The 23,894-nt window shown below is 41.0% G+C and overlaps 1 protein-coding gene across 1 annotated transcript in view; it reads left to right on the plus strand.

Moving 5' to 3' along the window:
• The window catches only part of nxph1 (neurexophilin 1), a 35,023-nt gene extending 12,228 nt beyond the window's left edge, over window positions 1–22,795 (plus strand). Inside the window, exon 2 of the mRNA XM_071914980.1 lies at window positions 22,040–22,795. Within this exon, the coding sequence (XP_071771081.1) occupies window positions 22,040–22,795 (756 nt within the window). The remainder of the gene's footprint in view (window positions 1–22,039) is intronic.
• Window positions 22,796–23,894: the final 1,099 nt, after the last annotated feature.

Consider the following 23,894-nt stretch of genomic DNA (forward strand, 5'->3'; position numbering starts at 1 on the left):
ACTGTGAACATCCTGCATGCTTTCTGTTAAAACACACTGAATTCATCTCTTGTACTGAAAAGGGCTGATTAAAGGTTTCGGCGAATTGCAGGAGGATGGAGGGCAACACACCAGACATGTCTCTTCGTCATGTGTCTTGTTTGCCTGGTAACACAAACGCCTGCTATTCACCGCTTGGTCTGTTTACCAGTGTTTTGTCAGTGGATCGGCTTGTGCTTTCCATTGACTGCAATACAGGAGTGCAGCTAAAATCCATCTGAAAATGCATTATGTCTGCTGTCTGTGTGTGCATCCTAACTCTGTCATAGCAAAAGTTAAACTGGCAATTATTTGCAATGGGAATTGCAATTGGAAGTGGAATTATCACCAGGTAAGGCTGGTTTAGGCATTAGATTGCAATCCAAATTTGATCTCCTGAAATAAATTCCAAACGAGGAAGAAATTCCATTGCCGGGTGTGTTTTGGATGAAGACAACGGGGCACCATTGGGCAAAATTCAATTTTAATTCCAGGTAATGAAAGGATGTAAAGTTGTCAGAAGTAGATAGAAAGTTATGGCGATCCACTGGCGGAAGGCTTCCTTTTAAGTATCGTAAAGCTCACACACCTTATCGGAGTATATTTCTCTCTCTCTCTCTCTCTCTCTGTCTATGTCTCTCTCTCTCTCCCCTGTCTCTCATTCAGTGTATGCTAGAGCATTTATCAAATCAATTACTGCTGATGGGAGTTCCTCCTAACAGGTAGTGAGGTGTCTCGGCACTAATTCATCCTGTCGCTTTGATGGATTCGCCGGCTTCTCCAAGCGTCGGGGCCCGCAGCTCTGGGAAGCCACGGCCGATCTGTCAGGCCTCACAAGCCATTACTTAAAACATTAGCCTGCCGAACGGCGAACAGGTCCGCCAAGATGCTTTGCAGATGATTTCTATAGAATCGCCGTCGGTTACATGGACAGAGAGCGGACGTATCAGAGAGGCATAGGCAGTAATTTATAGATCACCCTGTCAGAAGATTTCCCTTTGAGAAGCTGTGATGCTGTGAGAGTATCTAAGAAACAGCTAGTGATGGATAGTAACACATTACAATGATACAATTAGGGCTGGCCGATAATTCAATATTATCGTGTATCATCTTCCAGTGACGATATTACCGTTTATCGTGTTCCAGCGATGATATTATCTTTTATCGTCTTCCAGTGACGATATTATCTTTTATCGTCTTCCAGAGATGATGATATCGTTTATCGTCTTCCAGAGATGATATTATCTTTTATCGTCTTCCAGAGATGATGATATCGTTTATCATCTTCCAGAGATGATATTATCATTTAGCGTCTTCCAGAGATATTATCTTTTATTGTCTTCCAGAGATATTATCTTTTATTGTCTTCCAGCGATAATATTATCGTTTATCGTCTTCCAGTGATGATATTATCGTTTATTGTCTTCCAGCGATGATATTATTGTTTATTGTCTTCCAGGGATGATATTATCTTTTATCATCTTCCAGAGATGATATTATCGTTTATCGTCTTCCAGTGACGATATTATCATTTATTGTGATCATATGGTGATTTTGGGATATCGTGATACACAATTCTGCTGTCTAAATTGATGACAACAAGCATAAAAAATTGAGGTATGAATCATGGATCAGTTCAATGGGATGAACGTTAATTTGATTATTTACCATGAGATTTTGCATATGCAAGCCGTATCGCAATATATATATCGATATCGAAAAAAATCCTTATGATTATCGTGATATTGATTTCGACCACATTGCCCAGCCCTAGATATAATTACCTTTTCCAGCAACAAATAGTGTAACAAATGACTATTTCACTGTCAGTAATGAAAAAATATGTCTTACTTTTGCTCTCACCGCCTACCAAATATCAGAATGAAGTTGAATTATTCAAAAACTATGATCCCACCAGAATTAGTCAGTGTATTCTGCACTAAGATAACCTCACTACAAGTCTTGTTTCTCCACCTGGACGGATTCCCATTGCTTTGACGTTATCGAGCCAGAGGACGACAAGAACATTGGACATGGACACTGTTTACTGATGCTGATATTTGAAGAAGCGAGAGGACACAATCACCAATTTGGGGGGAGTAACAGAAAAGTAGTGTAGCGTAACGAACGACTGCTCCCAGGGAGTAATAACCAGAAGTAATATCATTACTTTTTTGAGTAATGAGCCCAGGCACTGGAAAGAGCTCGATGTTGTATTGCTGTTGCAGAATGCACATTCCCCTATAAAACCCAGCTTATATCTTAGACTCAGCTAAAATTTAAGAACTATTTGGCTCTAAGTCTCAAGTTAATGGCTCAGGCAGTAAAGCCATTCCAAAAACTGCTCTGGAGTTAATTGAATGTGTTTGCTGCTGCAGATTTCTTCCAGTCAGCATAAATGCATGGTTTAGGATAGAACAGGGGGGGGAGAGAATGGGATGGAAAATATGTGGCTGTGTGTGTGTGTGTGTGTCGCCTTCCCCTCCTGAGCAGCCCAGTGAATAGCCAGATACTGAGCTCTCTCCATTTCATTGCGCGATGAGTGACAGATCGAAAGCGTTTTTGAATCGTAACGGCAAATGAACTCGCCGGCGAACGTCAAAGGAAACCGGGATCTCTTCGTCTGGGCATAATTTCTCACTTTGCAGTACAAGGACCTGAAGGTTGTCTGCCTGCTGCTACTAGATGACATAAAAAAGCATCTGTCTTCAATCATAAATCATGTTATATCATCATTAAGACATTAGCGGAAGTTGTTTTTTTTTCTAATGTATTACTCGCCCCGGAGGGACATTTATGTATTTGGCGGGGCACGTAAAAATGTTTTACACATGGAAATATTTTTAATCATTAGCCCGAGGATTGAATATGCTATGTGTCTCATGAATCAAGCATCCAAATTCATCTGGTGCTGCTTTGTTGCACTGTCAGACATGGCACGCATTTGCCTCTCTCTCTCTCTCTCTCTCTCTCTCTCTCTCTCTCTCTCTCACTCTCTCTCTCTCCCTCTCTATTGCTATTTATTTAGCCTGTCATGAGATGCACCATGCCAATCGCAAAAGCAAGTCTAACACACTAGCAGAGCTCCAGCACTGGCCAGTAGTGGGGGGAACGCAGCGATGGAATTGCCTGCTCTAATCCCTCCTTTTAAAAAGTTTGACTAAATCCTCAATAGAGACGAACAGCTTTTCAGTCACTGGGAGAAATGCGGCTAATACCGCGCCTGTTAAAAATACTGTGAAAGAGGCAAATCTACCAGTTTAACTGTTCGGCATCACAGCCATCAGACGGTTTGCGTCAGATTCAAATAGAGAAGTGTAATTCTGAGTATATGCAACGTGCCGTCAAGCGGGATGAGTTGTGGATCACACCGGCGAGATGTGTAGCGGCTTATTTCTTACCCTGAGAAATCACAGATGTTGCCAAATAAAGACAGCTGTGTCTATGTGGATTAGTCTCGAAATGAGTGCGTTATTGATCGGGGAGTGTATATTTCAGAATCAAACAAGTAATCACCTCAGTCAGTCACCTAACCGCCATATATGCCTGCCTGACATGTTTTGGCACAATGTGTAAAGTTCAATTTCCTTATAGTTTGGTTAATTTTCGTGCAGATTCGGATGCCAGAGCATCGCACAAGACTGTTTCTCAAACAGCAGAGTTGTCCCACTGTCTTTCTAGGCTATGTGGGACTGATTTGAGTGTTAATTTTGGCTAATTTGAGAGCAGTTACAGATAAAAGCACATGCCCTAGAGCTGGGAATTGTCATGATATGAGTATATTGTCGCTGTCGGGTGAAAACCTTATATCTCCCAAGTATCAACTTTTCAGGAACTGAGAAAAGCAGTCTTGTTTTTAACGTGACCAGCATGTATTTTTGAGTTGATCCAGTGGGGTTTGAAGGAGTTAGGAGGTTTTCACAGCAGCAATGTGTAAAATCATCAGCGATGGAAGACAGAGTGAAGAAACTAGCTCAACGTTGCCCAGTATTAATTCAGATAAATGTACTTCCTAGCAGAAAATCTGGGAGTTGACCCTCCATGTGCAATTGCGTCGAGTGATAACAGTGCATAGCGAATACCATTTAAGGTTAAATCTAGCATTTTAAATCCACTTCCATTTGTAATGCTCCTGCTTTCCCTGCCCTGCCATGAGTGTAAGTCATTTCCAGTTAATCTCCATTCCTCTCCCTTACAAGTTGTGTATCAGACACAGTGGCGTAAGCGGCTCTGAATATCTCAACCGGAGCAGAGCCGGCTATCTGTGGCGATCCGCTGTTGTGTTGCATTATGTGGATCCTCTATTTACACCTAAAGCATGGTCTGTAATGATACTGGTGGATGGAGGATGAGTGTGATTCACTAGGAGAGGCTCAGAGTTTAGCAGGGAGGAAACAAACAAGCAAGCATCCTCTCGTCAAGTGCAAGAGGACTAAAATCAGAAAATCTTCTCATATGTTGACTTTAATTAAAGGTGCTAGATGCAGCATTTTAGCATCAGTAAATCACTACCACATTAATTTTGAGACATTAGTATAATTACCATAAACAAACAACATCACTGAGAAAATGATCTGCCTCTACCTAGCCTGGTAAGAGAATCCTGATCACGTGACCTCACATTCTGTTTCGCTCCACAGATCAGTCTGGACTTCTAGCCGCCCACATCGATTTCCTGAAATTACAATGTAACTGGGCCAATCAGGGACTGCGTCGTAGTTGAAATACAGGCCGCCGCTGGCAAAACAGTAATGCCGTCTCCCGAAGCAACGAGCGGTAACGTTAACGTTAGTAGAGTAAACACAGCCATAAGTGCAGTTATTGCAGAAATAGACTCAATAACAACAATTAAACAAGAACAAGAGTATGCAGTAGCGGAGTTTCTCGGCGGAAAAGACGTTTTCGCCGTTCTTCCGAGTGGATTTGAATTTGGATTCGCTGATTGGCTGAAGGAGTTTGTCTGTCAAGGCAAGTACTCCCGCCCACTGAAATCGATGTGGGCGGCTTGAAGTCCAGACTGATCCGTGGAGCGGATCAGTCTGAATGTGAGGTCATGTGATCAGGATGGTCTTACCAGGCTAGCCTCTACCAGCCTCTACACTGCATTTCACATTGTGTGACACCGGGTCGAATTTGGCGGGAAATCTGCTAGATTGCTTTACGGCACAGAACTAACAAAAAGTAACTGTTTTTACTTTGCAAGTAACCCACAAGTTTATTTCAGTTCTACTACTAACTGAACAGTTTCAACTAAACGTTAGCTTACTGTCCGAATGGGGGGACAAGTAGCACTTGAAGCAGCAGGGTTTATGGGAAATGTGGTCTTCATTTTGAGAAACACAAAATGCTACATGTAGCACCTTTAGCGACTGGATCTGCATTAAAGCTGCAATAGACAACGTCACACTTTGAAGGACTTCATTACCCAGAAATCCTGTGTGGTGATATTAGTAAACGTAATGTTTTCTTCAGTTTCTAAGTGTCTTCTTTTCCCGAGGTTCAGCCATCGTTGGTGAGTCCAGCCAAGATTTCCCACTAGTGACCAACACCAGAATTTAATTTGGGCAATTAGGGTGAATCTACAGTGTCTCAGTTAGTGGGGATGGAACACTCTTCTCTGTTGCAGCCCCACTTTGTGATTTAGAATGACAGGACGGTGTTTTTTTCATAAAAATCTCGCCTAAGTGCAGCTTTCTTTCTACCATACACACACAGGCACACTCACACATGCATACAAACACATGCATATACACAGCGCAGTCCCATTGCTTTCTGGCCTGTGCGATTAAGCCCTGCCTCTCCCATCAGTCTGAGGATGTCACCCGGCTGCTGTCCTCTGTGATTAATGGTACATAGCGTCAGGCTGAAAGGCAAACTGGGAGGACAATGAGGATTTTAAATGGACGTTATTCGTACAAAAGCCCCATCGTGTTGCTGGACAATAGGTGAGGTCCTGACACAGACAAAGCCAACCGGAGCACCTTTTGTTCAAATATCAGTGCTTGTTTTGGAGCAAGGGCTCCATAAATTGGTAGTTCAGAAACATGTACTGCGTTGCAAATGGGTTTTATTCTCATCCTTGTGATGTATGCAAGGTTGAGCAATGGTGACCTGCAAGGTGAAGGGGACTTGGGTCTGTATTCAAATGTATAACTTTACAGAGGAAGTGACACATGGCCTGCTCACACAAATGTAGAGACAGTAGCTGTGATGTAGTGGAGGGTAAACCCATCTAGACTTTCCCCACCTTTCTTTTGTTTTTGTTATTGGGAAAAAGTTAACAATGAACATTAAACACATATTTCATAGATATCTAGTGCACCGTTCTACATTTCAACCATTTTTATTCATATCAAGAGTTGGCACTATCCTATTTGTTGGTGATGTAGGTCGTCCATTTGGCCCATTTTCTATGGATTATATCCTCCTTAGTCCTTAGGATAAATATAAATTTTTCCATAGCAAATATTTCCCCTACAATGTTCATCCCCCCAAGCTTTTTTGCCGGCAACAAGTAAAATCTTAGGTAACACTTTAGATTAGGGAACACATATTAACTATTAATAAGTTGCTTATTAACATGCATATTAGTAGTGTTTTGGTTCATTATTAGTCATTACAAACTACTTATTAAACCACCTTATTCTGCATCGTATGCAGAATCGTATTCTACAAGTATAGTCCATTAACTATAGCTTTTCCCTCAAGTATCCTAATTAGTGCTTACAGCAGTCAGTAAAGAAGTTTTTGCATATGAATTGGGCTTTTAGTATGCTTTGCTCAGTATGGGGCTTATAAGGTGCTAGTATCACATATTATTGAGAGAAATTATTAACTATTGAGGGAAAACCCATAGTTAATAGTTAATATGTGTTCCCTAATCTTACAAAGGTACCAGTCACAGTTTACTATCTTTCAGGCTGTTTTTAGGTAAATTCATAGTTTAAAGTTTAGTAAGTAGTATCAAACTATTGTAAGTTAGATGAATCATCATCACTGGACAGTAGGGTGATGATTTGCTTTCATATTCCTACAACATAGTTCTCCTCTCCTTTACATCACTAGTTGGACAAGTCTCCTCTTTAGGATCAGTCCTTTTGGTACCTGCGTCTGTTATACATCTTGTCACAGTGTCATCCTGTCTAATGACGATGTGACCAGTACATACCCATACCTGCCGGGAGCCCCAAGCCCATTTGAAGGGACGGTTGATGTTTTTTTAACAGGTCTGGTATCTGCCGTTCCTCGACAGAGCGCTTTGATACGATGACATTCGCCGGGCCGCAAATCCGGTTCAGAGCCGCTGAAGTGTGTAGAGATCTGAGATGGAATTAAAGGGCCAATTAGTCCTCAGGTAACAGATAAGAGCTCACATTGCTCCGCCGCTCCGCTTTGAAGAGGGAGAGAGAGAGAGAGAGAGAGAGACAGAGAGAGAGAGACAGACATCGTGTGCAAAATCCGGAGCGCGGCGTTCACTTAGTAGCCTCCACCCTCTGGCTTCAGACACGACACAGGCCTTTGATTTTCCCATTAGCAGCCAGAATAGACGAAGCGCTACCTAAACCCTACCTGGCTTATGATGTTCAAAAACGAGCGGCGGAGATAGCGTCGGCCTAACCCCCTCGTCCCCTGCCTCCCTCCCTCTCACACGGGGGGGCTTCAGTCGGGCTGATAAGGGCTAATCTCAGGCTAGCCGCTGTTCATTTAAGGCCGAGCTTACCTAGAATCCACATTAATGTCGTGCGATTGGCCTCACATCCACTCGTCCTGCCCTCCGCGCCACTAAGATGCAGGTGAGCACTTGGTCGGCTTCATTGGAATGAAAATGAACTTCCCCGCCACAGCAGTGTGTTTAAGCAGCGTGGCTCGGGTGACATGCTTTGAATAGAAAGCAGTTGGTGTGAATTTAATTGGAATAGAACGATAAGGCCGGGCTACTGGCCGTTGCTCGGATTCTATTAAACAGCTTTGGGAATACTTTCTATTTACGACTTCTGAGAGGTGATTTGAGAGAGTTTATCTCCGGAGTTTTGATTATTATTAAATAATTTCGCACATTTATACCAATCATGTTGTAATAAACAGCATGATAGTGGTCCATTATTCTCGCAAATATAGCAGCCTGCATTGATCCAAACAGGGTTATGGAATATACAATCTCCAACATCATCAATCTACTGTCATGGAATTCAAGCCATTTATTTTGACTATTGGTTTCAAATTCCAAATAATCCAAATTATAGTAATTATGTGAATTAGAATTACATTTGCATATTTTTTTATTTCGTCTTTTATCTGTTATCTTCTTTTTTTCAATGCTGTATTTTATCATATTGCTGACAAAACACTAAAAAGTTCTCCATCTATCCATGTATTAATGTATTAAGCCAACATTGTTCCTTGAATATTGTAACCAGTATATATTGAAGTATAATATTTTGTGACTAGGTTGTCAAAAGTAAAGACAGTAAGTAATATAGAGAAGGAGGTTGACTGTTAATTGACTCATTGCAAGTAAAAAATATATATATATTACCAAAGTTAAGTAATGCTTCTTCAGTGACAGCATGAAAAAGCTGTCATAAAGCAACCAGTTTGACAGTATTATGGCCGCTTCCACAATTATAATTGCCTTTGCAGTCTGAGAGTTCTTACATCTCAGAAAGCCATTTAATTTGAAATGTGAGTGATGAAACGTTTGCTCTTATGTACTCTATACAGTAATAAACATTCAGTGAGGTTTACTAAATTCCTTTCCAACATAAGCGTGGCTTTTCCAAACAGGCGATCTGTGGTCTGGAGTCTGGTCTGCACTATTCTTGGACTTTGTCTTGGTCTGCTGCCTATTTTGACCTATTTGGTCTCCAACACTATTGGATGTTGACTAAAATTTTTGCTGTGTACCGGAAATTTTTGACAGATACGTTTTCCTCCACCTTGGTTTATTTTCTCCCCAGCACTCCAAACAGTTTAAGCAATTCCACCTTGTGTACAGTAGGCCTATGTGATGGTCCTCAAACATCTATGCATTGATTAGTTGATTGTTGAAGGGTTTAGTACAGAGTGGATTTGCAGATAGTTCTACATCTCTGTCAATTCTTAACAAATTCCATAATCATTAGTTTTACATTTGGAAACATACACTGTTTATTCCCTATTTTGGTCATGAATGGGACTTGATTTGCTCTGGTCTCTGTCTTGACTTGACTCCCTTTGGACCTTTTCTTAGAATTGACTTGGACTCAACTTGGGTGGTCTTGACTACAGCTCTGTCTCGTTTCTACACCCTCTAAGACAAAGCAGCCCTCATTTTCCCTTTCCTATTTTTAGTTCCCTTATGAGCGCTGTCCCGTCCGCGCACCGCTCACACGCAGACAGACCTTGATAAAGAACTGCTGATTCAGTGAATGTGCCTTAAGACATTGCTATTGACACCTTACCCAGTTTTGTTCATTCTCTACACCCACCGCCCTCCTCCTCCATCTGTTTAATGTCACCTCATGACCTGAAAATCAATGTCGGACAGTAACAAACTAAAAAGCATTTCTGAAATGCAATTACGGACAGCCAATAGAAAGGGCTGGAGTGACCCTGTAACTACATCTTTTTGTCTCAGCTGAGTTATTTATACCTTTGGCCGCTATATCATATTGATTACAGCTTGTCATAGGTTTGAGATGAGGTCCTCTGGGGTCATTGAAAGCAGAAATGGCGGTTTATTGGATTATGGGTTTAATTTGATTTCAGGCAACAACCATGCATAGTAATGGCACATGGCTCAGCTCTGCTCCCTCCCATTCTCCCCAACATCCCCCCACCCCCATACCCACCCCGGGTCATGTCCACACTCTATTTTGCTCTCAATATCCCTGCTCTTGAGAAAAGAACAAACTTCATTACGTGCGTAAGAGCAAATCAAATAAAGCACCAGGACCATTCCCCCGTTCTACATCATATTGCTGAGTATATATATTTTGCATATCGTCTTGGTGTCTCGGAAGAGGTCTGTGCTGTTTTAGGTTTGAGATCATGGATGTGGTGGAGGGTAACCCCATGTCAACTCAGTGTACCCTCCTTTTCAAATCTTTCCCTGCCAACATTTTGATATTGATACTGGGTTATGATGTAAATTCATAGTATACAACATAGTAATTAACATTAAACTGATGCAAGTTATAGGGAGATAGGGTTGTTATGGTTTGGGGGGGGGGGCTACATTAATGCCTGTTTTAAAAAAGATTACTTATTTTGCTTGTATCGATAGTTGTTATTGCCATATGTCATTATTTGCAGCAATGCTTAAGATACCTTACTCCTTTCCTTCATTGTGTGACTGATAGTTTACTGAATGATATTCAATAAAGTGGGTAAGCCTCAAGTGATGTCACCACACTCCATTCTCACACCTCTTTTTGATTCCTTTTCCACTGTTCTCCCTACTTTTCTCTTTTTGGTCCTTCAGTAGAGCTTAGCTACTGTATTCCCATCTGAAGGTCTCTTTAACTGCATAGATAAACTGATGTCTGTCACAAATCTCCTACCAAGCAGGTCAGGTGGATCCTGACCTGCCAGTAGAGAGTAAGCTATACGCAAAATATGGCTACATGAGATGGAATTAGAAAAAGAGATACCTGGAAAAGATTGTTGTAGTATGACTGTAGTTGTAATAGAAGTGAATAGTCTGATAAGTAGCCCTAGTTTCTACTCCAAAACACTCTGAGTTGTAGCTTGAGTCAGCTCAGTTAACCTGAACAAACTGTTAGCTAGCTAACTGGCCAGCAGACTAATTTAGCAAAGTAACTGATTTTAATATAAACATGTCACTACTAGCCACTGCTAACGCTAGCTTAGATACGTGTCAATTTCAGATGTAGCCTACTGTAGGTTTACAACAACACAGTATTGGTTAGATACTATGGTTAGCTAGCTAACAAGCTGACATTATCTAAACACAAAATCAACTAGATGTGTCAGTGGTGAAATGAGCAGTTCCCACTCAAAAACAGTACATTTCACTGTTTCCAAAGAGCTGAGGACCTCCAATATGGCCGCCAGAGGGTGTGTTATCTTACCTGAAACCCCTTTAGAAGTATACGTAATGCCCACTTTGAGTCATGCTGATTTCAGTGACGTTTGAATGCTTCCTCTGGACAGTTCCTCATTGTTTTACTCACATTCATGCATGTTGCATCCAGAGATGTAAGTTTGAGTGCATTTTTCAGTCCAGGCAAAAGCAAAATTTCCCTCAGCAGCTAGAATTTGAATGGAGGCTAATGGAAATTGCTGCCAAATTTGTTGTGCCAGTCAAATGCCTAAGGTTAAGTTTGTACTTAGTGAGCAAATACTGTTTCAAGGCAGCAATAGGGGGGACAACAGGATCTGTTGTTAACACCTCTTTTAACCCACTTTGATATCCATATCCAAGTCAAAAAATTAATGTTGTGCTCTCTACTACATCCTTTCAATAGCCTGGGAGATTAGAAGTTATTATTCAACATTTCCCTAATCATAACACTAATTACATTAAATATTAGTCTCTTTACAGATGGCAACAGAATTAACTGTTAATTTATATTTAATGAAACTTATTTTGATAAGCATGTTTGCATAATTTGGATGATGTTTAATGACTCATTGTTGTTCCCCAGCAGAAACTGATCATTGCGAATAATGAAGCAAAGAACGCCATTACACGCATACTGTATACTTTTGCCTGCATATTTGCACACTGCATAATTCAATGTGATTTGTATAAATAATAATCCTTCATAATGCATCCCTTTACTTAGCGGAGGAATAGGAATAAGGTGCAGAAGTGGTTGCTTAAAAGCATTAGAGGCGACGGTGGGAGTGGTGATGGCGGCGGGTGCTGGGGGAGTTATTGCTCCACTTACTTTACAAACTGAAAATCTCATTAAGTGTGACACTGAAGATTAGTTGAGAGGGACCAAAGTGGAAAGAGAATGAACTCACAAAGGGCTGTGAGGAGGCTTTGGCTTTGTTTGCCATCATTAATTCAGCATTGAAACAGCTCGGGGGGAAGCTCTGAGTCGCTGATCAGAAGAGCTGTGGATATGACAGGCGAACAGGTGCCCTTTTTCTCTCCAAACGCTTTTCCCTTTTAGCTCCCATCCTCAGGTCTTAATTGAGGTGAGTTGTGTATTTGGGCCATCTGCGTGCTGACAAAATAAAGCCTGCTTTGATTTATGGTGCCTCGGGACATATTAGCTTCCAAATTTCACCAGCAAAACCTCCCAACTCTCGGCCTGAGCAAACTCAGAGAACTACATGTCAGTGGAGAGGATTGGTATTTTACTAGACTTTATACATCTGATGTGAAGCTGTTTTTGACAATTAAGTATCTACATATGCACAGTGATTAACTCATTTACAATACTGGAGAACATTTGAGAGTGACATGAATGATAAATTAGAATAAAACAGAAATACTGCAAGGTGCTTTACTATAAAAGTAATGTGAATGATAAATGTTAATCATAACCATCACTATTGTAGGTTCCCCCAGTGTTGTAAAGGAGTAAATCACTGTGTATATGTAGATTCTTCATTGTGAAACTAAAATAAAGCATCTACATATACAGTCATTTACAACACTGGAGAACCTACAACAGTAATGTGAATGATAAATGTTAATCATGACTGTTACTCTGGAAGATTCCCCAGTGTTTTAACTGAGTTAATCACTGTGCATATATAGATGTGTTATTATGAAGATAAGATAATGATTGCCTTGCCTTTCAGCTGCTGTTTATCTTTGTGCATGTGCATTTCAAGAAAAGTCCTTGAGATAAAATTCCCCTGTAGCAGAAAAGCCATTTTATGTTTTAAATGACCAAGTAGACATTAAAATCTAACCTGAAAGAGAAATAATTTGTTTGAATATAAGCTCTGAGTGCCTTATAAGACAGTTCACTCCTCTACTCTGTCAAATAAACCATTGATATGAATTAGGGTTTGATGATGTGGGTTTTTGAAGACCATTTTGCTGATATTCAGTATCTTTAAATTTACAGTATTGACCAATCAGCATTGACCAATTGTACAATAAATATGTAATTGATCAAACTGCATCATATCCATCATATCAGAGGTGGACCACACTGACTGGACCAGATTTAATTTTTAATAAAAGGCCAATATCGGCCCCATGTATCCGTCTAACCCTAGTAGAAATCACTGCTGAATCACTGTACCTACATACATTTTGACAATGATTTTGTGTTTGTGTGTAATGGGCATGTCCACATAGAGCAAGAGAGAGAAATAGAGGGAAAGGAACTACAAGATTGACACACACACACACACACACACACACACACACACACAGTCTTCACATTTTGCCCATACACAGGGTAAGAAAGTCTGCTCTAATGATGCGTCTAACAGTCTGCTTACAAGACCATTAGGCAGTTCTAGTACATGGGCAAACTGTGATATTCCAGTACCACTTAGCAGCTGTATTACACCAAGCACCAATAGTTTAACTCAAGTCGTGTGGTGTGGGTGTTCATCGTGGTTAGCGCTTGTGTTTCATGGCCTATTCTCTCTGAGGAATAGATTACTTTATGGGATCTGGACACTGGAACTGAATGCGGCATCTCAATTGGCACTGAACACTTTGGGAGTGAATGTACTGGTCAGTGAAGCAAAGCACAAGACACGTCCGAGAGTGTTCTTCAATATCTAAGTCAACCATGCTCATAAACCCCCGGACTTTTAAAAGCAGTAACCCGTGAGATTCTTATTTGTCTGTTTTTTTTATTTAGTCTCCATCTTTGTTGCTCAGCGCTCATTGCTGTGGTGTTTCTGCACTGCACTTCCCAGAGATCACCTGTCAATCAAACAGTGTGTCCAGTACTGTGACGTCTTTTTCCTTGGATTTTCTGTTGATGCAGTTTGAGTTTCTCTTTTCTTCGTCTGTTCAGCCATGGTGGCTATCACTGCTCATGCTAACTACCCAGTTCTTCTGTTGTCCTCTCAAGTGTTGTCTTCATTTTGGGGCTTTCAGCTTCTATGAGTCAAATAATGTAAGTAGAAATGACATATGATGAAGCTATTGCATATTTTAACGCATTACTGAATTTAAAAAAAATATTGCTAACAACTATGGTGCGGATGTTGCGTTATGTGCTTTGTCTGTTCAGCCATGGCTATCGCTGCTCATGCTAACTACCCAGTTCTTCTCAAGTGTTGTCATTTTGGGGCTTTCAAGTTCTATGGGTAAAATAATGTAAGTAGAAATGACATATGGCAAAATTATTGCATATTTTAACTTAATTAAAAAATCTATATTTTGCTAACAATGGTGCGGGTGTTGCATTATCTGCTCATCAAAAGCCATGAAATGCTGGAATGCTAAGCTAAGTATTGCTAGCTTTTTTTTCATTGCAGCTTTAAAACCCATGAGAATAAATAAAGAAATGCGTAATACAGGAACCCTCGAAAGCAAAAATAGTAACTATTAGAATTGGATGTAGTTAAAGGCAACCATTTTACACCCCTATTCATTTTCATGTTAGATTGGGCCAAAAAATTATCCCACACTTGAGAGGACAATTTATTCCAAACAAACCGGAAACGTAAAACGTTTCCCAGGAAAGAGCTACCAGACAGGTGTTTAGAACAGACAATGGAAAAGCTTTCATGAACTGGATATAGGTTGAATCACTACTGCTTTACATCAAATGGTGAAAGAGTAGTAAAACATACATTTACTTATATGAAAATGGCGTGGATTATTGCTTTAAATCTACTTTTAAAGTCTTAGATATGATGGATTATGATGCCCTGAATTGTGCTCTTTGAGAAGACAAATGTTTTTGAAAGAAACTTTGAAAGGTCTTTAAATGACTCCAGTCATTTTATTTGTGGGTTTATACTGTACTCAGTTATTATTGACTTGGACATTTCATTTCCACCTGCTGAGAAGTAGAATAATAAAATATATCACACCAAATCACAGCACTTGCATTGCTAAACATCTACAGCTGTCAAGAATTATTACTTAAAAGGAAATTGAGATCGCTTAGAAAACATCATAGGCATACATATGCATGGTTTACCTTGTAAGGCCTTTTTAGCGTGTTCGTTTATCACTGTATGTGAGGACTCAGTTCTCTCTCGGACTCTTTGCTGAATTGGAGGTTAATTGTCTGTATGTTCAGGGTCAATCCGCCTCAGTCCTCCTCTTCTTATATTGTAAAACTAACACTCAAATTTCCTCTCTCTCTCTCTCTGTCTCTCTGTTTCTCTCTCTCTCTCTTTCTGTTTCCATTCTCTGGAGCTTTCATAAGTCCTCTTTCATACCCCACATTGTGCTCAAGCCTTCATTCTTCGCCTGGCATTTTATTCAAGCCAATGCCTCGCAGTTCCCTCAGCATGGGTATGATTGGAAATTTTCAAAGGAGCCGGAGAATCTGGAGCTCATCTCATCTCACATCTTTTGTCTTCTGTCTTATTCGACAGTAAAACAGCAAATGAGATGGTGTTGGCCCTGCTCATTCTCTAGGAACCAAAGCCCGGGATGTGATTCTGTTTGACTCCGCTTTCATGTAATGTGTTTTATAAACTCGTGTTAAACGTGGAATTAACAATTCATGGTGACTTGATGTGTAAGTTCCTGCGGTATCTGTCATTGCAGTGCATCTGAATTAATACGCACTATGTGCTCTGGGGCCATTTCCTTCTCCAGTCATTGAGGTGCAAATTACCAAAGAGCTCACAATACAACATTATTTGCAATGCAAGTGTTGTGATTTGATTTGATATATCATTCCACTCTTCAGCTGGCGGCAATGAACTGTCCAAATCAAGAATAGTTGGGAGTACAGAAAAAGCCACAAATCAATTACTAGAGCAAATTAAAGACCTTTCAGGTTTTCAAGGATTCTTTCAACAACATTTGTCTTCTCAAAAGAGCACAATTAAGGACATCATCATCCTTTAAGGACAATCTATCATATCTAAGACTTGAAATGTATATGGCAATGGTCCATTTTGCTACTCTCTATCATCATTTGATATAACACAATGGTGACTCAATCTATAGCCAGTTCATGAAAGCTTTTACAGTTGCTGTTCTTAACACTCGGTGTCTGGTAATAAACTTTATAATTAAAATAAACTGTATTTGTAAAGCATGTGTAAAGCATTTGTAAAGTGCTGGACATAAAATGGAACATTAAAAGAAGTAAAAACAACACATAAACAACATTTAAAACAATGAAACAACAAAAGAGATCAAAACAAGGCTAAAACAATAATAGATAGGTAAAATAGTTATACAATAATAAATAAAATAAATAAAATAAAGATAAAATGAGAAAAATAATATAATAATAATAATAATAATAATAATAATGATAAAATATTTTAAAATTGTGTTTCTAGTTGTCCTTTAAAACTATTTACAGATGAAGCCTGATGAATATGGAAGAGTATTCTGGGTGCACACAAACAAAAAGCAGCCTCTCCACTTCTCCTTCGCTTAACAGTGGGGATGCTCAATAAACCGGCGTGTGATGATCTTGAGCAGCGACTTGGAACATTTTCCTCCAGGCATTCTGATAAGTATGCAGGTGCTAAGCCATGTAGTGCCTTAAAAACAAGTAAAAGGACCTTAAAATCAATTCTAAAAGAGACAGGAAGCTAGTGTAAGGTGGCCAATACAGGTGTGATACGTTCACTCTTTTAGCACTCTTGCAGCAGCATTTTGCAGGTATACGTTTCCGGTTTGTTTGGAATAAACAGAAGAAGAACCGGGTAGTTAGCATGAGCAGCGATAGCCACCATGGCTGAACAGACAAAGAAAAGAGAAACTCAAATTGCATCAACAGAAAATGCAAGGAAAAAGACATCACAGTACTGAACACACTTTTTGATTGAGAGGTGATCTCTGGGAAGAGCAGTGCAGAAACACCACAGCAATGAGCGCTGAGCGCCAAAGATGAAGATAAAATCAGAAAAACAAGGAATTTGTTTTTCAATATTGTATTTGGGAGGGATTTCATACTGTATCCTACCCTTCAACCTTGTTCTTACTATTGTATCACCACTCCTGTAGAAAGGACTTAGATGTTTCTTGAGATGCAGACTTCTCTCTTCACCCGATGTATCCATAGCATTGTCCCCGGGATTGTATTGGAGATGGCTCCGTCTGGTGACAGCTAGTCACTCAGAGAGGGGATCTGATGGTTATCAGACAGCTTACATCACACACTCACACTCACACACACACACACACACACACACACACACACACACTGCCAAACGTCCTGTGTCAAATGACCTGTGACTGGAAACAGCTGAGACGTCTACAGGACAAACTGGAACAACTCCGTACCAGCAACTGTGAGCTGAGATCGAAAGGTTGAGAAAGATCAAACTATTAGGAAAAGAACAGGGAGAAGGAGAAATATACAGAGAACTTAAAATGGAAAGCGAAGGGAAAACAAGTGTTGTTCTTTCAATGAAATCAAAACACACCTACGCTATGACAAAGCAGGGAGCAAAGAGAATAATTTGTGCTGTATGCAGGGAGTGTGCTAACTGCATGCATCCTTTATTGAATTAGGTAGTCTCACTGCGATTGAGAATAATTTTTCCTGAGAAAACATTCAGAAAAATGACAAAATATATCACACGTTATCACATGTCACACATTCCAGCGACATACAGGGACGTACATCAAAACGTGACACAGCATTGCTTTAAAATGGGTCGGACAAGAACATTTCTGCTTTCAAAGTGCTTTGCAGCATGTGTTGCCACTGCGGTATACGTTGTGTCTGGACTTAATAGTACTGACAGAGACTGTGCTGCTCGCCTTGCCCCAGCAGTCTTCCTAGCCTGAGGGAAACCAACTGGCTGTCTGGCCGGTAGTCAGGTATCTGCGAGGCCTCTGCTGGCCGCGGCACTGGGCATGTTTACCAGATGCACCGTTCCCTCAGGTGAGCGCACTACAGCTGGCAGCGCCAGGATCCAGAAAACCCTCTGGCCGACCGCCCGAAAACATGCTGGATGATGGGAGCCGGAGAACTGCAGAGATAAACATGTCTGTATGCACAGCGCAGAGCCCACCCACTGGACGAAGCAAACAATGAGTACAGATAAACAGCCGCGGCCTGCACACTTTACGCTCAATGGCAATCATATGGCAATCCTGCAATTAGCTGGGATAAGTATAAAGGCTCGGTGATTCTTTAAAGGTGCGACGCGCAGCATTTTTAAACCTCAATACATCATTGTCAAATTAATTGTGATACCTTGGTATAATTACTGTAAACAAATGAGAGCGTGGTGGAGACGATTGGTAGCCTCTGTCTCACACCGGTGGTATTGTTAGTGCTAGTGCCTCAAAATGAAGACATTTCCCATAAACCCCCCGTTGCTTCCCTGGCGTCTTTGTCTTTACTGAAGAGGATCAACATGTTGGAAGTGATTTTTCCATTGGCCTTTCTCTCCTTCCACCATCTTCCATTGCCAGAATCTCTGAAAGAGATTAGCTCTGTTTGATCTGGAAGAACAGCGCCCTCTTCCTGTTTTGTGCCGTAAAGCAATCCAGCAGATTTCCCGCCAAATCCAATCTGGTCAAGAAAGGTCTGGCGGCGGCTACAAAGATGTCAGACTCCTCCTATACCTCCAGCTCCTCCCCCTGCATGGTTAGGGTTAGTTAGTCTTTCAAATTTTTCCAGGTGATTGGTCCATGGTCTTGGCCATAAGTTCCTGTTTGAACACAGCCATACTTCAAACATTTCTCCAACCATACGTTATTCCTTGGACATGAACTATACAATTGACAAAAATTGCGTCTTGGTCAACAATTTTAATAGTTCTTAACAGTGCCCAAGTTTATTCCCATCAATGGTAAATAATTGGAAAATTGAACTTTAACATTGTTCAGTGTTTAGCATTAGCAACTCTGAACTTTCAGACCTGTCTAATCTATGTTATAGAATTACACGATTTTTCAGAGCATTTCAGAGCATAGATCATTCAGATTCTGATGAACTGGTTATGGTGTGTAAATCAACTGTAAAGTAGATTTACACACCATCATTTCTATTAGAAATGATGGTGTGTAAATCTACACACCATAATAATTATAACTAGAAAAGTAGTTTACCATAGTTTGCCAATAGAAAGTCAAGATTGATGTCGTTGACAAGAGACAACGAACAGGTGAAACGACAACAAACGTTAATTCCTACCTATCATGAGCAAACTTTACAGTCAGGATACCTGCGCTGCTGTAGTAGATCCTCTACCAGATTCTACACCTCTTCCATCTTAACTGTCTGTCGGGTGTGCTGTCTTCAGAGCTTCAAGTTTCACCGAGTGGGCAAATTTTGGGCGGAGGTGGGAGGAGCTGGAGGTGTCCTCCAGCCCACCACCGGACCCTTCCTGACCTGGTGGCGCACAATGTAAAATGCTTTGTAGAGGCCGGTAGAGGCTAACAGTCCTCTCAGCGATGATCTTGTTCGCTTGATGGGGTGATGATTTATTGAAAATGATACATGTAGCACCTTTAACATCTATTCTGCTGTGCACTTCTAACTTATCTGCTGAGATAGAATATAATAAGGTTTCAGGTTGCATCATTGTTGGTCTGTATCGTTTGTAGTTTTCTACAGCTGGGTAGCTGCGCCGTAATGACTTTAAATTGTTCAAGGGATTGAATTTATGTGAGGATTTAAAAAAGCTTCTCCAGTCAAAGGCAACGGCAAAATCCAGTGCATTGTCTTGTGTTTTTATTTTCATTTTTTAATCATTTCCACTGAAATACTCTGCAAGAATAAGGACTTTTCTATATCCTCTTCATAAGCAGGCGCATTATCATAAACCCATTCCAATGTAATCCTGACCCTCAACCATGCTGTGATATTCTTTGGTATGAGAAGGCCATCTCACCTGTTTGAAAAGGGAATGATTGCTGAGTGCGTCTGACTCACCAAGCGAGTGCTCTCTAAGTTTAACCCTTCAGGCTATAGATAGATTTCCTATTCATTTCTTATCTCTTGATATTCCTCATGCCTAATGCCAGACATTTTCTCTAGGGACGACATGTGGTTTAACAGTGTGTACATACTGTACAATTTGCTCCGAGTGAAATTAATTTCTTTTTAATTTTGTAGTTATTACAGGGGAATTATTCAGATTAAATATGTATTCATTAGATCGTTTGTACCACTTAAATTTGACTAAAGAGCCAGCTTAGGATGGAAAGTAGCCCCTGATGACGCAGCTAAATCGTTGGTTGACAGATCCTTTATGTATGGGCTCTGGTTTCACAAAAGACAGCAGGGACATGGCCACTCCACTTTTGGACGTTGCAGATTTGTCCTCAATTTTTAAATGCGTGTTTGTTGTTTCATGGTGTACTCTGGAGGCTAATAGGAGACATATTTGGCTCATAATAGACTGACAACTCACAATGTTTTAAAACTACACCAACTGTGAATGTGAAGCATGACATGACAATGAATGTTAGCATATAGGCATACAGTGTGACTGACCCTTTGTATAATTGGCACTCAATGCAGCTGATGCAACTAATGGAAGTATTCCTTATGTAATTAAAACAAAAAAATAAAGTAAAAAAAACAACAACACCATGAATATTGAAAGTGGAGGCAAGGAAGAAAGAGCTAAAGCAGAAACAGATGGAGAAACAGCATGGGGAAAAAAACATACATTAATTTCCATTGTTGCCTCTATTTCATGAGCCAGGAATTTTAAGTTTCTGACTCTTCTGACTTTTTAATGAAAATTGAGTCATCCACATGATATTTGAATGCTACTTTATGCTTGTGTGGTGTTTTTTTTAGGGTTAAATATTTAAAAAGATAGAAAGTACATCACAGTTTTGCCAGCTGGTATGTCAAATGTTCAACGCTCAATATCTCTGCACTCCATCCAGATAGAATCTTACAACTCCAAGCTCACAATTTGCAGCTTTAAAAACGACAGGAGTATAGTACTATGAGTCTTGTGGAACTATGTAGAAATGCAGAAAAAAGGGAAAAACCTAGACCCCCCACTTGCCCCCCCCCCCCCCCCCCCAACCTCTCAAAACAAGAGTACATAGAGGTTTCAGTAGGTTGTATTGATGAAAGAAGCCTTGTTTCCTCTTCTGACCAAGGGTAGAAGAAGTCACAGTTATTCTTTCCAACGTCAATCTGCAATTCAAAGTACCCTCAATGCTCTTTTTTTCTTCTACCTTATCTGTGACATGCAGTGTAGGTATATTCTCCCTGTAACAGTATGTTTAAAGCTGGCTGGTTGCCCCGAGTGCTGAGAGACGCGCTGTGAGGCAATTCAGTTCGAAGGGCCGACTGATTGGTAGCGAAACCTTATTTTCCAAGTATCGATTCCGGGGGCAACCCACAAAATGCAAAAACCCCAGCAAGACGGATCTGCTGTCACGTCTTACAGTAGAAATCAGGCAATCAATGTCACATTCCTCCACTGGGGCCTGTATGAACCTAATTCCGCTCATCGGCGCTAAATAGTGAAAACCCTGGGGTTCATCAATCATCAATTCAAGGAGCACTCTTTAGTTAATAGTCTCGTCTTTACCCACTGAACGGCCACTGCCTTTATCTGTGTGAGCCAATGGATACTCCCTCTCTCTGACAGAAAGAGGAGATGGGAGCAATATGTTTTACTCTCATTGCTGTATTCTTTTCTCGCTCAGCTTGCCCCGCTGTAATTCCCAAATTGGAGCTGTCTGCTATCATGATTTGAAATTGAAGCTTGCAGCAAGATTGATTATCTCTACCCCCCATGGAATACATTTGATTGGTCTATTCTGTGGAAACCAGTATGCTTGAATGTGAAGTCAATATTTCCTGAATGTGATATAGATAAGTAATATCTCACGACGCATCACCTCACCCAATATAGAAGTATGTTTGATCATTTCCCGCTGTGCGTCTCGTCACGGGACTCGGCGAGAACGCATTACAAACCAGCTGATCCGTGTTTTCTCTCCCTCTTCCAGGTTACAAGTGCCCACGCCTCCAAGTCGGACATCGTCAAGTCGGGAAGCCCCAAATCCACGCTAAAGCATATATGGACAGAAAGCAGTAAGGATATGTCCATCAGTAGGCTGCTGTCACAGACTCTGCATGGCAAAGAGAACAGCACAGCCTTGGACCTTCGCTATGACACTCCAGAGCCCTACTCTGAGCAGGACCTGTGGGACTGGCTGAGGAACTCCACGGACCTGCAGGACTCCCGGCCACGGGCCAAGCGGCGGCCCATGGTCAAGACGGGGAAGTTCAAGAAGATGTTCGGCTGGGGGGACTTCCACTCCAACATCAAGACGGTCAAGCTCAACCTGCTGATCACCGGTAAGATCGTGGATCACGGCAATGGCACCTTCAGTGTCTACTTCCGCCACAACTCCACGGGCCAGGGTAACGTGTCCGTCAGCCTGGTCCCCCCCACCAAGATAGTGGAGTTCGACGTGGCGGCGCAGCAGTCCGTCATCGACGCCAAGGACTCCAAGTCCTTCAACTGCCGCATAGAGTACGAGAAGGTGGAGAAGGGCGCGCGGAACACGCTCTGCAACTTCGACCCGTCCAAGACCTGCTACCAGGAACAGACCCAGAGCCACGTCTCCTGGCTCTGCTCCAAACCCTTCAAAGTCATCTGCATCTTCATTTCCTTCTACAGCACCGACTATAAACTGGTGCAGAAAGTGTGCCCAGACTACAACTACCACAGTGACACTCCCTATTTCCCCTCTGGCTGATGTTCCCACACACTCAATCATAGTGGACAGACTGAAGCACAGACTGGGGCTTCTACCCATCCCAGAGAAATGTGTATGTTAGCTGTACTGTCCCTAAACATGTCCATACGAGAGTGTCAGCCATCTCAATTGATTGCCCAATTGTCAAATTCTGAATTTTACAGACAGAGCAGTTCTTGTTAACTGTTAAAAGAGAGGGACTGTAATATGATATGCTTTAAAAAAAAAAAATGACCTGAAAAATTATGCGGTTATTATGATTATTATCAGTTAGGAATTTGTTCATGAATTCTGTTTTTCCCCTGTTGATTTCCAACCATGTGTAGATAGCAGGGGCTTATTGGTCCTTTTGTGGTTGTTATCAGTATTTAAACACTGCCCTTAGTTGTTTGCTTTGATGTTTAATTCACACTCCTTGTCCAACTGTACGTTAATAACTTTCTTTCGCTATATTCTAAGTACAATGTGTTAACTCTCTGGACAACAACTGACAACAACGTGCAGACTTGTTTGCCCCTGCTGTGCTATTTATTCTCTGCAGTTTGTTCTGCGCCACCGGAAACAAAATTAACTCCTCGTGAAAGATTCCCATCCATTTTTACAATACCTGCAAGACAGCTGAAAAGGGGGATGGTGAAAGATTCAAAGGTGATATCGATGCTTTCGGAAACTTGAGATGGTCGTACCTTGCGTAGGGACGAGCTGGGATTGAGCAGACTTCTCCCTCAGGCATGTTTAACTCAAGAAGGAAAATGTGTTAACATGTTCAGATACTATAACACTGTCAATCCTCAGCTGTCATCAAAGTGTTACTGCTAGTCCTGGCTTGGATAACTAGAAGACTGAAGCCAGATATAGAGTTTGTTGGGTGATTGGTTAATTGGTTGACTGAATGTCTGATTATCTGATTGATTGATTGTTTGGGGGAGGGGGCTTGCTCATTGTCACTTAATATATAAAATGTAATGTAATGAATTCTATATCTTAGAGCCTAATTTGTATGAATGGTTTGTATTGTACATAGTTTATCCCAATGGCGCTGCTTCTGTACATGTCCCCATAAGCTGTGTGTTTCCCCCCTTCCCACTAATTAAGTCCT

This window comes from Centroberyx gerrardi, chromosome 19 (assembly GCF_048128805.1).
Source record: "Centroberyx gerrardi isolate f3 chromosome 19, fCenGer3.hap1.cur.20231027, whole genome shotgun sequence".
NCBI lineage: Eukaryota > Metazoa > Chordata > Actinopteri > Beryciformes > Berycidae > Centroberyx > Centroberyx gerrardi.